A 14,704-nucleotide genomic window follows, 5' to 3' on the forward strand; every position below is an offset into this window, starting at 1 on the left:
GAGAACTGTTAAGCATCATGCTGAATTAGATAACTATTGTTTCTATGAATTCCTCTGACTTAGTACCATGTAAGAATTCTTTGTTTCAAGTTCAGAGTTTTGGCCCATACACTTCTCCCCATTTGATCAATTCTGCTTTTAAAGTATTATTTTCTTCAATAAGTTTTGTACCTTTTTAAAATCAAGTTGCTAATGTATTTTCATAATTCCCTTTAATTTTTTTTACTTATTTTTCTCTACCAGTTTTATTTGATTTTGAAGATTTCTTTTTTTTAAAGTTCTTCCAGTAATTTTTGTTGGGCTTTTTGTACAAATGTGAATTGTGTACAATTCATATTTTTCTATGGGGCTTTACTTTTAGCTTTTGATTTCATCATCTTATTCTGAATTTATATTTTAATCTTCATTGCATTGTTGTCATTATTGCACTTTTTATGGTCAAGCATTCTCTCCCTTCTTCTTTTTCTCTTTCTCCTTCTTTGGTGAAAGGTGTCATCACTGCTTTCTTGATCTGTGTTTGATCCATTTGGATTATAATTAATACTATTTCTCAGGATTCTTCCTCCCTTGTGACCTGAAGTGATACCTCCTCTCCGGACTTTTATTTCCTCTTGACTGAAAGTGCTCTTTTCCCTTTGAATTAAGACTCAAAAATGGGTATATGAAATGGAATTGCCAAACAGAGTCTGGTCTTATTTCCAGTGTTAGCACAGAGGTATTCTGTATTCTCTTTTTGATCAGTTTCCAGGCCCATTTAACACTTATGACTTAAGAACTCCTAAAACTGCTGCTATTTGTGTCATTATCACCTAATCCCACCTTTGATATCACAAATCGTTGGAGAAGGTATTTGAACTTGGGAGATTGGAATGGTGATAGTTTCTTTGACACAAGGAGGGAAATTAAAAAGAGATATTGTATTTTTAAGGAAATACAAAAGGAATTCCTTTTATATTTTGATTTTAGATATATTAAATATTATATGTCTGGAAAATTTTGTTGGAAACATTTAGTTGGCAGTTCACAATTTAGAATGGAAGTTCAGGAAAGACTGGAAATGCAGAATTTTAGAGTAATCTCAATTAGATTATTAGTTGCTCATTAGAGCAACACTGAGATGTTAAAAGCAGATAAGAGAAGCATAGGGAGGGGAAGAGAAATGAATGACGTGAACTTGTGAAAACTAATTCACAAGATGGAGACAATGTTCTAAACACTGAGTGAAGATTATGTGTGCCCAGGGTCAGGTTTCTTTTTTTAGAGATCACATAGTTTATAAAAATTGGGATCATACAGCCCTTTTCTTTGTGAGACTAAGTTGGGGCTACTTTGGCATTGAAACTCCCATATAGGGTAATTTAGTAATTCTTTAGATGTGGTTGAATTAGAAGTTTTTCCTTATTAATGACTTAGAATGTGAGGTCATTTGTCCTGACTAATCAGGGTAAAGATCCAGCTTATTACCCCAGAACCTTATATAATTCTTGTTTGTTAACTGGACTTACCTCTCATTGTTATTTGGGAGGGAGATGCTATTTTTTGTGAGAGTGTAATAAAATTCCTTTCTGATTTTACCTTGAGAAATGTCCTTGATTGATTTGAGTCAGTGGTTTTGTCCCACACAGTTTACAGAGGCTCTTCCAGAATCACATGACCTGGTGAGTGGGCGGGAATTCCAGTGTTAACAAGACAATGCCCTGCCTTGCTTTAGGTAGCCTGCAAATTTCCAAGATCTTTCCCTCCTTCCAAGGTCAAGTGACCTGAAGAGGACACACTCAACGCAAAATAAAAGTCAGTAAATCTGTGGCAAATCCTGAGTGGTAGCCATTGAAATGGCAGTCAGGCAACTTTTGTTTACAAATGCTAAAGGTGAGTGACCTGTGAGACCCTTGAGGTGACCCTTGAATTGAAGATTACAGACTGTTGGGATTCTCTGGACCAGATAGATAGGCCTTTTGGGGTTATTGAGGAGAGGGCTTGGGATGATTCCATTGAATTGAATGTGGCAGTCTGGGATCTAAGTGTATTTGATCCTGAAATATCTCATCAAATATTCAAAATGGGAAGGCTCAGTAACAAACATCCCTCCATGGAATAGATAGTCCCTTGGAAGATAGGAGGGCAAAAAGTAAAATGATTAAATAATGCTGTTCTGTATGGGGAGGAAGCTCCCAGGACTAATTGAGTATGTCCAATTTAAATCTGTATGTAAAATAGAATTCTGTGGGTGTTTGTGATTTCTGTGTGTGTCTGCTTTGCATTCTGTGTTCTGTGTTAAAAGTTAGTAAGCTGGATGAGAATTAAGGAGTCAGGCTCTGTTGCTTATTTGGAAAAGATCAGGCTGAGTTGGAAAGATAAGATCTTTAACTAATGTATATAGAAAAGTTAGTGAGAAAGTTTATGTATGAATGAGAAGAGTATAGGCTGAAAGAGATTGGAGAATTTGATGGCTTTTGGGAAAATAGAAAAGCAGTGTGTTTAAAAAAAGTGAATAAAATGAAAAAAATGATACTTGTGTGGCCCCAGAAATGGCCAATTTGAGTCTGAAGAAATAATTAAGTTACAGAACTGCTAAAAACATTTTAGCAGATTATGGGCTTTTTGAGAATAAGTTTTGGCTCTATCAGCTAAATTCAGTTGGTCTATTTGGTTTTTAAGGTCTAATTTTCATGATTAAAAGCCTTCTGAGAGAAACTGCCAAAGGAAAAGAAAAGAAAAGAAAAGAAAACAAACTGCTCTTTCTGTTTTTTTTCTAAGCCTTTCAGGTTTGTGGAATCTATCTTGGCTAGGGAAGTGTCCTGTTGGCCTGAATTTTTCTGGGGTTTGCACTGATACCCCCAATATCTTTGACATGGGCCCCCCTCCCCATCATTTCTGGCACAGAGAGTAAGACAGCCACTGAGCCACAGACCTGTAGCTGGACACCTGGGTCCAAATTTCTCCCACCATCTTCCTTCAGGGTTTTTGCATCTGACAATTTCTTAAAGACCTGTATTGGAATTCTGATTCTGAAACTGTAGGGTGTGAAGTCTGGATTAGCTCCCTGGAGGCCTCAAAATCAGCCGGAATCAGGATAAGCAAAAGTCCTTGGTCTTTAGGGGGAGAAGTGAAGGGGATGGACAAAACTGCTACAAACTTTCCACCAACCTCCCTTCTTGTCATCCTCTTCCAAAGTGACTCTGACTTGTCTTCCTCCACCCCCTAATTCCTCCTACCATTATTTGTATACACCAAAAGATGGAGCCAGCACAGAATAGTGAGAAGGGCCATTTTCCAAGAATATGCTAATAGGGTATTATCCAATAGGTAATTAGTCTTAAGTGCTCAGTTGTCTAATTCCAGTGCACCTATTCAGATTTTCAGCCTTTTACAGTAGGGGATAATTACTATTAACTTGTGCATATTAAAATTGTGAACTTGTTTATTCTGGTATAAGAGTTTAGAAATGTGTGCATTGATATTGAAATATTGCTAGTAGAAATTTAAATCTGTGTTTGATTTGATTTTGTTAAAAAATTTGGTTCTCTGGTAACACTTAAAGAGGTCACATGTTTGTATCTTAATTAGATGAAATATATTTAAGCTTTTATGTTCCTTGCTAAATTGTATATTAGGTAATTTGTAAAAATTGAATGAGTTATGCTTTAACATTTTGTTGGCCCAGCTGGATATATGGCACAAATTTTGTGAAATTTGATTCAAAGCTATTAAAAGTATTAATGTTATGATTTATCTTGCTTTCTCCCTTTGAGAAGTAAAAGCAAGAAAATTTGGCATATGGGGATGTGTGTAATTGCAGAACAAATTATATCTGAAAGGTATGTAACATGTCTAAAGATAAATAGGAAGTTATTGAGGAGGTGTCCCTCCACAGGAAGGGAGCCAGATCCAAGATATTAGGTTAAGTTTTAATGAAATTACGCCAGTGGGGAAACTGAAATCTAGGAGGAATGCATGGAAAAACTTTCCTCTGAGCTCTGCTGCTTTAATGGAATAAAATGGGAACAAATTGTACCTAAGTATGGATTGGTTGAGATTATTGTTTCTGATGAATAAAAATATTTTAATTTCAAGGTTTTATAAGAAATAATGGGGAAGAATTGCAAATTGACTGGCAATTCCATACACCTGAGTATCTGCCCTCCTCGGGAGAGTGGAAAGAATGAATCAGATTCTTAAGAAACTGATTACTAAATTGAAGTTAGATACTAAATTGCCTTGGACTAAATGTTTGCTTACTGCTTTGTTAAAGAATTAGAATGGTTCCCAGAAGTGACCTGGGACTTTCCTCATTTGTGATTGGTTTATTTTATTTAGGAGGAGAAAGGGAGTCTGTTGCTAGATGCATATATTGTCTATTTTAGCATTTTTTGTTGTTATTGACTTTTGTGGCAGACATTGTTATTTGTGAAAGGTTACCTACTCCAATTAAGGGGATATAACTGGTTGGGATGACAGTGATCTTGCTGCCTGAATCCAAAAAGAAAACTCTAATCAATGAGAAGCCTTTTCTGGAAGGCTGACATCCTAGCACTTGATGAGTTCTTCCTATTCCCAATCTGTATTATCTAAAAGGATTAGAATGAAGAACAAGGAAGGGAGGAAACTTTCTGGATGATTTCCAGGAGAAAAAGTATTATCTTGGTACAAGATATAACCAAAGACCTCAGAAAATTTGCACATGTTCAGATTCAAATTTGGACCTCACCTTTTAATACCTCTTGTTGGTCTTGCTTTGGAGGAGCCTATTGGAGACAGGCTTTATGCTTTCTCCTGACAGCCATCAGTAGAGTTATATCCCCCCTGTATGGATGCAATTTATTACCAATATGGTTCAGAAAACTCTGTCCCAAATCATTAAGATAGAAGGTAAAGTCATGGGATTAGTGGGATCAATGGTGCTCAAGAGATAAGTGTGGGAATCAGAGCCTGGGAGGATAGGTCAGATCCTGAAAATGAAGTTGATATAGGAAGTTGAAGAAATGTATAAACTTTGGTGTGAGAAGATTTCAAATGATGAAAGAGGGGAATTGAATGAAGTGAACTGTGAAAGCTATCTCACAAGATGGAAACAGTATTGTAAAGATTGAGTGAAGGTCGGCTGTGCAGTAAGACCAACTTTCTTTCTCTAGAGATCACCTGGTTTACAAGAGTGGGATCTTTTCTTTGTGGGACTAAGTTGGGTCCCCCTTGGCAATGAAACTTGAAACTCATATAAGGTAATTTAGTAATCCTAAAGAGGTGGTTGTAATGACTTAGAATATGAGATCATTTGTCCTAATTGTTGTCTGTTAACTGTTCAGTCTTTTCTCTTTGCCTAACTGCTTATGAAGAGGGAGATATCCTTAACTGCTAGATCTGTAATAAAATTCCTTTCTATTTTTACCTTGAAAAAATCCTTGATGCATTTGAACCAGTAGTCTTATGCCGCACAGGAATATAATGGGAGGGTAAGGAACAAGGGGAAAAAGGATGGAAGGAGATAGGAAGCATTGAGGGGGGAAGGGGAAGGAGAGGGCAAAAAGAAAGAACTTTGGGGAACATGTAAATTAGGGAGTGCCATAGAGAGGATGATCCATGAAGGATGATGTTCATTTTCTGGTAAATGGCCTGTGTTTTCAATTTGAAATAATAGTAATGAGAATAATGACAGCTACTCGCATTTATATAATGTTTCATGGTTTACAATAAACTTAATGTCCATTATCTCATTGATCTTTGCAACAGTGAGCTTAATGGTGAAAGAAAGTATCATCATCTCCATTTTGCAGATGAAAACACAAAGTCAGAGAGATTAAATAATTTACCTAACATCACACAGCTAGTAAACTATACATATTAGGAAAAAATCCCAAGTTTTTTGATTATTTTTTGGGACTATTTTGACTAATACACTATGTTGTCATAGGCATAATTTCTTTTGCTACTGGGAAAATTATTTTCTTATTATATTAATAATCAATTTAATATGCAAGACCCAATGATGTTCTTTTGATGATTAATATCAAATTGTTAGGTTTTTTTTTTTTTTTCCCTTTTACTTCTTCATTCAAAAACCAGTTTTTGTGAAGGACAGGTCTGACAATGAAATATTCTCCTTAATTTTGAACAGGACTACACCCAACTAATGGTAAAGAAAATCTAATTTAGGTGAATTTTGCCCTATTTTTCATCAACTTAAGTTCTCTGGGTGGAGATGGATCCCTTTGTCTAGATATCTGGAGGCACCTGAATCTCATTAAGCTAAGTCCTCAGACAGAGGAGTTGATGACTTTTTTGCCCACCTCTTTATTAATATATTCACACCCTCATTAATTATTAATCAATCAGAGTTGATTTTCATCCCAGGGACAACTTCTTTCCCAAAGGTATTTTATACATTCAATGTGGGGTTTTTGGTTATCCTGAGAGAGACCACTGACATTCAATTTACTAATTATTTTTTAAGTATACCTTCCAAAAAAAAAGAAACAGATAAAGTTGAAGTCATTTTTACTTGTAGTGACTCAAATGAAAAGTCCAAAAAATATTTTCTGGTTAATAAGTACTCAAATTATTAATTAGGCTAAAAAATAATTAGTAAATTGAATGTCAGTGGTCTCTCTCAGTGTATATGTAGAATGAAAACAAGTATTCATTATCCTTCATGGTTTCCATGAAATCTAGCATCTGGTCTTCCTCCTATTCTTATATTTTCACACACATTTAAACTTTGTAGAAAGTGTTCTTATTATTGATAACCCTTTGGGAGTGGAAGAAAATCAACTAAATAGAACTGCCCAGTTTCTTTTCCTACAGATGTCAGCTGACTATTTAGATCTTTGCATATCTAATCTCTCTTTAGAGGCATAATTAAGAAAAAAAATAAGCAGGTTTGTAGACATCACTCAAATTAAAAGTATTTTTAAAAATTTCTGTGATTTTCTTTTGACTTTGGTTCTATAATAATAGCTAGAAATTGTCAAAATTTGTCATTTCTACCTATATTAGATTTCTTGAAACTGACCTCTTTGGTTACATAATAACCACCTTAATTTGGAATTATTGCAATGGTCTGCTAATTGGTTGTCCACCCTGAAGACTTTCTACAAGTCCATTTTATCCTGTACAATTATACTGAGTAAGTGCTAGAGTCCCCCAGTTGGCTGGGGGAAAGCAGAGAGCAGAATGTTAAATTTTCAGGATGAGCATTTTCACTTCAGAAATCAGCAACCAGTACAGATCAAGGTTTAATTTATTACTTTATTGTCCAGAGATAAAATAATAGAAATTTATAATAAGCAGATTAAGTTTTAAAATGTGCCCAGCATTATTTATTTATTTATTTTTGTGGAGAGCCAGTTGCTAAACATTTACTAGCACATCCTAATCAAAGAGATCTGTTCATATAATTTTCTCCTTCATTAAACTCTAGAGACTGTCTATTGCCTTTAGGAAAAGAAAATAGTTTTTTAAAGTCTTTCACAGCTTGACCCCAACCTATTGTTGTATATTATTCTACCTCCCACACTCTATAGGGAACACTTCCTATGTTCCTCAAATATGATACTTTCACATCCTTACACTTGAACTGATCATTTCCCTTGCCTGGAATCTATTTCTTCTTCATCTAGGCCTTTTGGAATGTCTCTCTTCCTTTAAGATTTATTTCCAGCACAACTTCTTAAACCAGACCTTTTCTGATCTCTCCAACTGCTAGTGTTCTCCTTTCCAAATAATTTTATATTTAGCTACTTTGTATTTATTTTGTTAATTGTTTTTATATTACTTTGTATAGACATATACATATACAAACTTGTTGCGTCTCCTGCTTGGACATAAGCTCTTTTAGAATAGAGATTGTTCTATTCTTTATATTTTTTCCTCCAGTGCCAATGAAGCAGGTTGGGTTCCCTTTAAGAAACTGTATTTCCTATTGATCTGTATCCCAGCCCCTGCTGGCTGAGGCATATCCTTCCTAGACAAGTTGTCTTTCCAGGATGCCAGAGCCTTTGATTCAATTACAAATCCTGGTCAAAAAACATCCCTTTGAATTCCAATAGGAAATGCAGCCCCCATTCTGACTTGCTTGGGCTGTTCAGCCCTCACTGGTTCTGATCTGCTCGGCTTCCCAACCCCCACTAAGATACCCAATATAATAAGCTTCTGTCAACTAAAGTCTTTGCAGATGGACCTTGGTAGCTCACTCAACTACCAGGACTTTTTGTACATTGAGAACTGCATTCTCAGTTCAAAACTCCATTTTCCATAGATCTGCCACTATAGAAATCAGTCTTTGGGTAAACTGATTTCTATCTAACAATACATTTTGATTTTGCAACTAATATTCAAGAAGGAGTAAATTCTTTCATTCCTAAAACCTGAGGCCAATTTAAAGGGGATTCTCAATAACTCTCTTATTGCCACTAACCTCTAGACCACCAGGAATCTAGACCACTCTAAACCTCATCATCCAGGTAATCAATAGGCACTTAATGTGTATTGATTGATTAATATTCTGCTTTAAAGCTCACAAATATCTTACCTCTTTTTAGTCACCTGTAACAGGTGCTTTAGGAATTATTATTTCCATTTTATAGAAGAGGAAATTCAAGTTCAAAAAAATTATATGTATATATAAAGTAATATATGAGAAGCCAGAAACACACATACATCATTTAGAACTAAGAAAAAATATTAGAATGATAAACCAAGATAATGGGCTCCCAATGGAGAGTGTGAAATCTCTGTCCCTGAAGACCTTTAAGAAGAGAATAGACAATCTCATGTCCAGCAGTTTAAAAATTTATTTGTCTGAATATAAGGAACTTGACTAAATGATACGCCAAGACCACTTCTAATTTTGTAGTCTGTGATTTTCTTTTTTTACAGTGTCCACTGGTTTGAAAGAACCCGTTATAAACCAACACAGCGCTAAAAACTGATGCCTCAGTATTTTTTCATCTCTAACAAGGATAGAGTAATAGAATTGAATAGAATTCGGTTGTACTGTGAGGAACAGATTAAATATAAAGGAAAAACTACTAATTAAAATTATTAAAAATTGGAACAGATAGCCAAGAAAATTTATGGCTCCCATTAGTCTGACTTTGGGAAAAAGGTAGAACTTTTAATAGTGGTAGGAAAAAAAGGCCTTCAAAATCAGGAGGACTCCATGGCATTCTGTCTGGTGTTGTATTTTTAGCTTATGTGATAAGCTCATTTTAAGAGTTGGCAGCAACTACTCCAATGAAGCTCTTCGTGATGTGATCCTATAGATTTATTTGTTTAGTCACCCTATTAAAAATGGAATTTTCTCATTTATTATAAATTTTGTTATAAGTAAATGCAAGCTTGCAATACACAAAGAAAAAAAAAGACATATGAAACACTATAAATTTTTGTTACTTCCTTTCTTTTTTGAAAAAAGGGAAATGTATTAAATTTAACAATATTGCTTTCTTTGTTCTTTTCTTCTGATATCCATTTCATGATGATAATGATAGCTGTCATATATATGGAGTTGAGTATTTTCAAACTTTGAGAGCCTTTTTTATTTTTACAAAGCACTTTCATAAAAGGAAAAGTTACAGTCTTCTGCATAGGTAAGTCTTATCTGTCTTTATTGTTAATTAATTTGTGCCTTTGTCTATTTTATTTAGTATGCCAAGTACTATGTTAAGTAGGAACCCTATTATTAGGGTTAAGAGTAATTCAGATTTATAGGGGTTTTTATTATTTATAAAGCTTTTTTATGTTATCTCTTTTGATCTTCCTAATACTTCTGTAAATATTTGTTATTAAGTATATGTTACCTCTCTTACATCCATGGTAACTGAGATTCAGAGGAGATACAGTGCAGTATGGAATAAATAACCTCAATCCCTTATTTTTTCTTTAAAGATGTTAAGGCTCAAAATAATTTAAAATATATTTTCTATAGAATATATTTAAATATATTTTTATAGAAAATAATTCCAATTCTGTATTTTTTCTTTACAATGTAGAAATTAAAAATTCAAAACAATGACTAATTATAGTGTAAAAATATTAACCAATCCAACCAATCCATGAAAGCTTCTGCATTTTCCAATGTGCCCAAATTTTGCCCAAATTGGAAAATGTAGTAGTAGTGATTTTCATAATCTTAAGATGATTTTACTTTATTAAACATATGAGTAATTTTTACATTTATTAAAAGAGCTAAGGATGTGAGGGTTGAGCTAGTCATTGTAGTCAGTATGTTACTGAGTGATTTTTCTGGCCAAACATAATTAGGCTAACCTTTAAAGGTATTTTGAAAACTGAAAATATTTAAATAGGTCATTTAATGATTATTCATATAGTAATCTGGAAGGAATTTGCTCCCCACCCCCATTTTATAGATTAGGAAACTGAAAAGAGCAGTCCACCTAGAATTACATAGTTTATGACTTGACTATGCAAAGACTATCACTTGAATAGGATGATGAACTAAATTTTCTGTTCTCTGTTAAGTATTTAATTTCATTGATTCATTTATTTAAAATCCATTTATGGATTACTTACCATATGTTAAGGAAATATATTTAGTGCTTCAAATGCTTTAGCTTTTTTCTTTCTTTCTTTTCTTTTTCTTTTTCTTTTTCTTTTTTTTTTTTAAACCAAATAGCTTTTGAACCAGAATTCCCTACACAGTCCTCTCTCATTCTAACTCTAAGTCTTGGCTCATACAAGTCTCACTTCTTCGACTAGCCAAATCCTTTAATTCAAGGTCCAGTTCAAGTTTTACTCTTCCTTGTGCTTTTCACTCTAAACATCTACACATTGCTCTCCTCCTCTGAATGATTATAGCAGCATTGTATGGTGAAAGGCATTTGAATTAAAAAATAAAATTACCCCTGTCTCTCCCCCCAAGTAACTGTATAAATTTTTTCTGTGAACTCAGGAAGGTTTGAGAATGTCTATAACTTTGATTTCCTCATCTATAAATGGAAATTATCATCTCACAGGATTATGGTGGAAAATCAAAATAGATAAAATATTTTATTACCATAAATTATTATATAAATGTATTTTATTAAAGCATTCATTTGGATGCTCAATTATATTGTTTTTCCCTGTTGCATAACTTAGTCTATGAGCATATTTATCTTCTCAAATATGTCAGGTTGCTAGTTCTTAGAAAAGAGAGGTGTTTCTTGATATTCCTCTTCTTTTAAGTGTCCATTAAACCTGCAACAATACTATGCATATAGAATGCCCTCAAGATAGGCTTAATAAATAAATGTAGGAGATTAAAAAGGTCATATAAAGTATAGGCTCTACTTTCCTAAGGAGGAATTCTTAAAAAGGCATCTTATCATCCAGAATAAAAAAGTTTTAAAATACTTATTGTAATGACTTGCACTGAATCAAATAAAAGAGGGTGAATCCAGTTCATTAATGCTTTGACTTCTTTTCAAGGCTAGTCTTCAGTTTATTAGGATGAAGAACCAGACTATGGAAATGGAATTTATATTGGTGGGAATTTCCAGCCTCCCAGAGCTACGACTGTTTCTCCTAGTGTCCTTCCTATGCATCTATGTGACTGCTCTGGTGGGAAACTCTCTCATCTTCTTTACCATCTATGCCAGTAAACAGCTTCATACACCCATGTACTTCCTTTTGGGCAACTTGTCTGTCATTGACCTCTTGTGTACATCTACAATTGTGCCCAAGATGTTAGCCAACCTTTTGTCCCAGAAGTCTGCCATTTCATTTTCAGGCTGCATGGCTCAAATGTATGTGTTCACATGGGCCTTAGTTTCAGAGGCTCTCCTCCTGGCCCTCATGGCATTTGACCGCTATGCTGCCATCTGCCATCCCCTCCATTACCCAATGATCATGAGTAGTCGTGTCTGCATTGGGATGGCAGGCAGCATCTGGGCCATTGGTATAAGCAACTCAGCAGTCCATACCAGCTTGGCAATCCCCTTGTCGTTCTGCAGTTCTCTCATCATTGACCACTTTTTCTGTGAGCTGCCACCCATCCTGAAGCTGTCATGCTCTGACACCCATCTCAATGAAGCTCTAGCTTTTTGTGCAGATGTGATATTTGGGGTGGGGAGTTGTTCCCTTATCCTGGTTTCTTATGGATGCATTATTAGGACAATTCTGAGGATTCGCTCCTCTGAGGGCAAGAAGAAAGCATTTTCCACTTGCTCTTCTCATCTTACTGTTGTCTCTCTCTACTATTCCACTGTAATTTACACTTACATTCGTCCAACCTCCAATCTCACTTTGGGAAGGGACAAAATCATCACTGCCCTCTACTCTGTCATCATCCCTATGTTCAACCCAATTATTTATTCCTTCCGGAATAGAGAAGTGAAAGGGGCCCTGCAGAGGTTATTGGGATGGACTTCTTTCTTTCCCCTAGGCAGAACTGTATCAATTCATCTAAAAAATCATCCATCTTAGATCTGACTCAACACTTTCTCCATTATTAGAGGTGTGCAAGCAGAGACTAAATGGCCACTTTTCTAGAATTTGGTAGAAGACATTCATGTTTCAGGTAGAAGATGACTATTTTCTGGAGTTCTTTCAAGTTTTAAGATTCTACAACTCTGGAAGTAAATATTGTTTAGGTTGATTAGGTTAAGCAGCAATTCAGTGTTTAATGGGAATATTTGGTGAGGAAGGGCAGGAAACTCTCAAACTCACTAAATTGGATCACACAGACAACCACTTTTCTTCCATACTCTCTGACACATGAAATGATGATTATTTCTAATTTTATAATTATCATGTTGTAACATGTTTGTCTTATAATGAGGAGCTTGTCATACATATCCACACAAATATATAAATATATATATACATATATATATATATAAAATATATATACATATATACACACATTTATTTATTTATTTATTTATTTATTTGTTTAGAAGGGGAAACAATGCTACTAGTCATATATTTTTAATTTAGAACTCAAAAAAAGTTTCAAGTAAACTATAATATACTGAGGACAGAAATATTCTTTTTTCTTTTCCATCTCCAGGTTATTTAGTGGCCATTAAACATTTGTTTAGAATAATGGATGGCATATTTATTTTATTATTTTATATTATGGTGCCTGGCACCTGATACTTGCAGAATATCATGTAGCAATTACCTATATCCTGTTATGTAGCTAGTCCTGGGTCCTATTATTTAGTAGTAATAGTAAAGTCACTGTTGTAATTTGCCACTTCCTTTTCAAGTGTATCACCAATCCATAGGCAAACAGATGTTAAATAATATTAATGTATTTATTAATATCCTTTTTCTTTTAGTAAGATTTGATTTCATGTTTTCCTGTGTTCCAGCATTCTATCCACTATACCCAGCTGCTTCTTTCTTCAAAACCCTGACTCCATTTCTAGCAATCTTGTGTGCCCTTCAATGACTTGCATTCTCCTATTTTTGTCTCAGTTTACTTGTATTCATTATCTACTTCTTTATTGACTTTAGGGTGGTTCTAAAACAATGGGTTGATTGGATTAACTCAGTAACATGGTTTCTCTCTTTATGTAGTCTGGACCTATGCTGCAGTGCAACAAACTTCCTACAACACAGTTTTTAGAGAATTTCCTGGGATATAATTATAAGTAATTTGCTCAGGGTCACATAGCTGGTTTGAATAAGATGACATGAACTCAGGTCTTCTTGATTTCAAGAGCAATTTTCTATTATACTATGCTACTCTGAGTTGTTTTACTTAGTGGATGAGAAATTAATCAAATGACAGTTTAATTTAGCTAATAGATTAGGCTAGCAGAACTTTGCTCTAGGTGATCAGAGAGTGATCTTTCAAAAAAGGTGGAGATAAGGGAACACCTTTGGAAGAGTTTTGTGACAGTAATTTTGTATCATATTATATAGTTCCAAAGGATCTTCACATATATTAATTCATTTGAACCACACAACAACTTACTAGGGTAGCTAGGAAAAGATATCTCCATTTTATGGGAAGATATGGAAACTCAGCAAGTTTCAGTGACTTTATATCTTACAGCTAGTAACAAAGAAAGAAAGGAGCAAAATTTAATAAGTCTTGTCTTTAAATCCAGGGCTCTTTTTTTTCCCATTTTAATTTTAATTTTTTATTTCCTATTTTATTTTTTCCCCACGCACAAGAAAAGATAGTTTTCAACATTCATTTTTGTGATATTCTGAGTTCCAATTTTTTTCCTCCCTCCCTTCCTTTGTTTCTCTCCAGCACAGCAAGCAATCTTGTTTAGGTAATATCTGTATAACTGTTTTAAACACATATCCATATTAGTAATGGTGTGAAAGAAAAATCAAAACAAAAGGGAAAAATGAGGGAAAAAAAAGTGAAAAAAGTATGCTTCAAACTTCATTCAGTCTCCATATTTCTTTCTATAGATGTGGATGTCATTTTCTGTCCCAAGTTAGATGGAATTGTCTTGGTATTTCTGAGAATTGTGTCTGTCAGCATTCTGGTTCTGCTCACTTCACTCAGCATTAGTTCATGTAAATTTTACAAGGCTTTTTTGAAATCATCTTGTTTATCATTTCTAATAGAACAATAATATTCCATTACTTTAATATAGTATAATTTATTCAGCTATTCCCCAATATTCCTCATGTGCATTCACTCAATTTCCAATTTCTTGCCACTACAAAAAGGACTGCTACAAAAATTTTTTGCACAAGTGAGTTCTTTCCCCTCTCTTATGATCTCTTTGGCATACAG

The 14,704-nt window shown here is 34.3% G+C and overlaps 1 protein-coding gene and 1 long non-coding RNA gene across 2 annotated transcripts in view; both read left to right on the top strand.

The window, feature by feature from the left end:
• The first annotated feature begins 1,755 nt into the window (after positions 1 to 1,755).
• LOC141566219 (uncharacterized) overlaps positions 1,756 to 14,704 on the top strand; it is a 76,677-nt gene continuing 63,728 nt past the window's right edge. Inside the window, exon 1 of the long non-coding RNA XR_012489253.1 lies at positions 1,756 to 1,869. This is a non-coding gene — a long non-coding RNA (uncharacterized LOC141566219). The remainder of the gene's footprint in view (positions 1,870 to 14,704) is intronic.
• Positions 11,446 to 12,420, top strand: LOC141541332 (olfactory receptor 13G1-like). Its single transcript, XM_074265474.1, has one exon. The coding sequence runs from the start codon at positions 11,446 to 11,448 to the stop codon at positions 12,418 to 12,420; it is 975 nt and encodes a 324-aa protein (XP_074121575.1).

The sequence above is a fragment of the Sminthopsis crassicaudata genome, chromosome 4 (genome assembly GCF_048593235.1).
Source record: "Sminthopsis crassicaudata isolate SCR6 chromosome 4, ASM4859323v1, whole genome shotgun sequence".
Classification (NCBI taxonomy): Eukaryota; Metazoa; Chordata; class Mammalia; order Dasyuromorphia; family Dasyuridae; genus Sminthopsis; species Sminthopsis crassicaudata.

Excerpts from the sequence above, each read along its gene's own strand:
- LOC141541332 (XM_074265474.1), top strand. The coding sequence starts at position 11,446 with ATGAAGAACCAGACTATGGAAATGGAATTTATATTGGTGGGAATTTCC.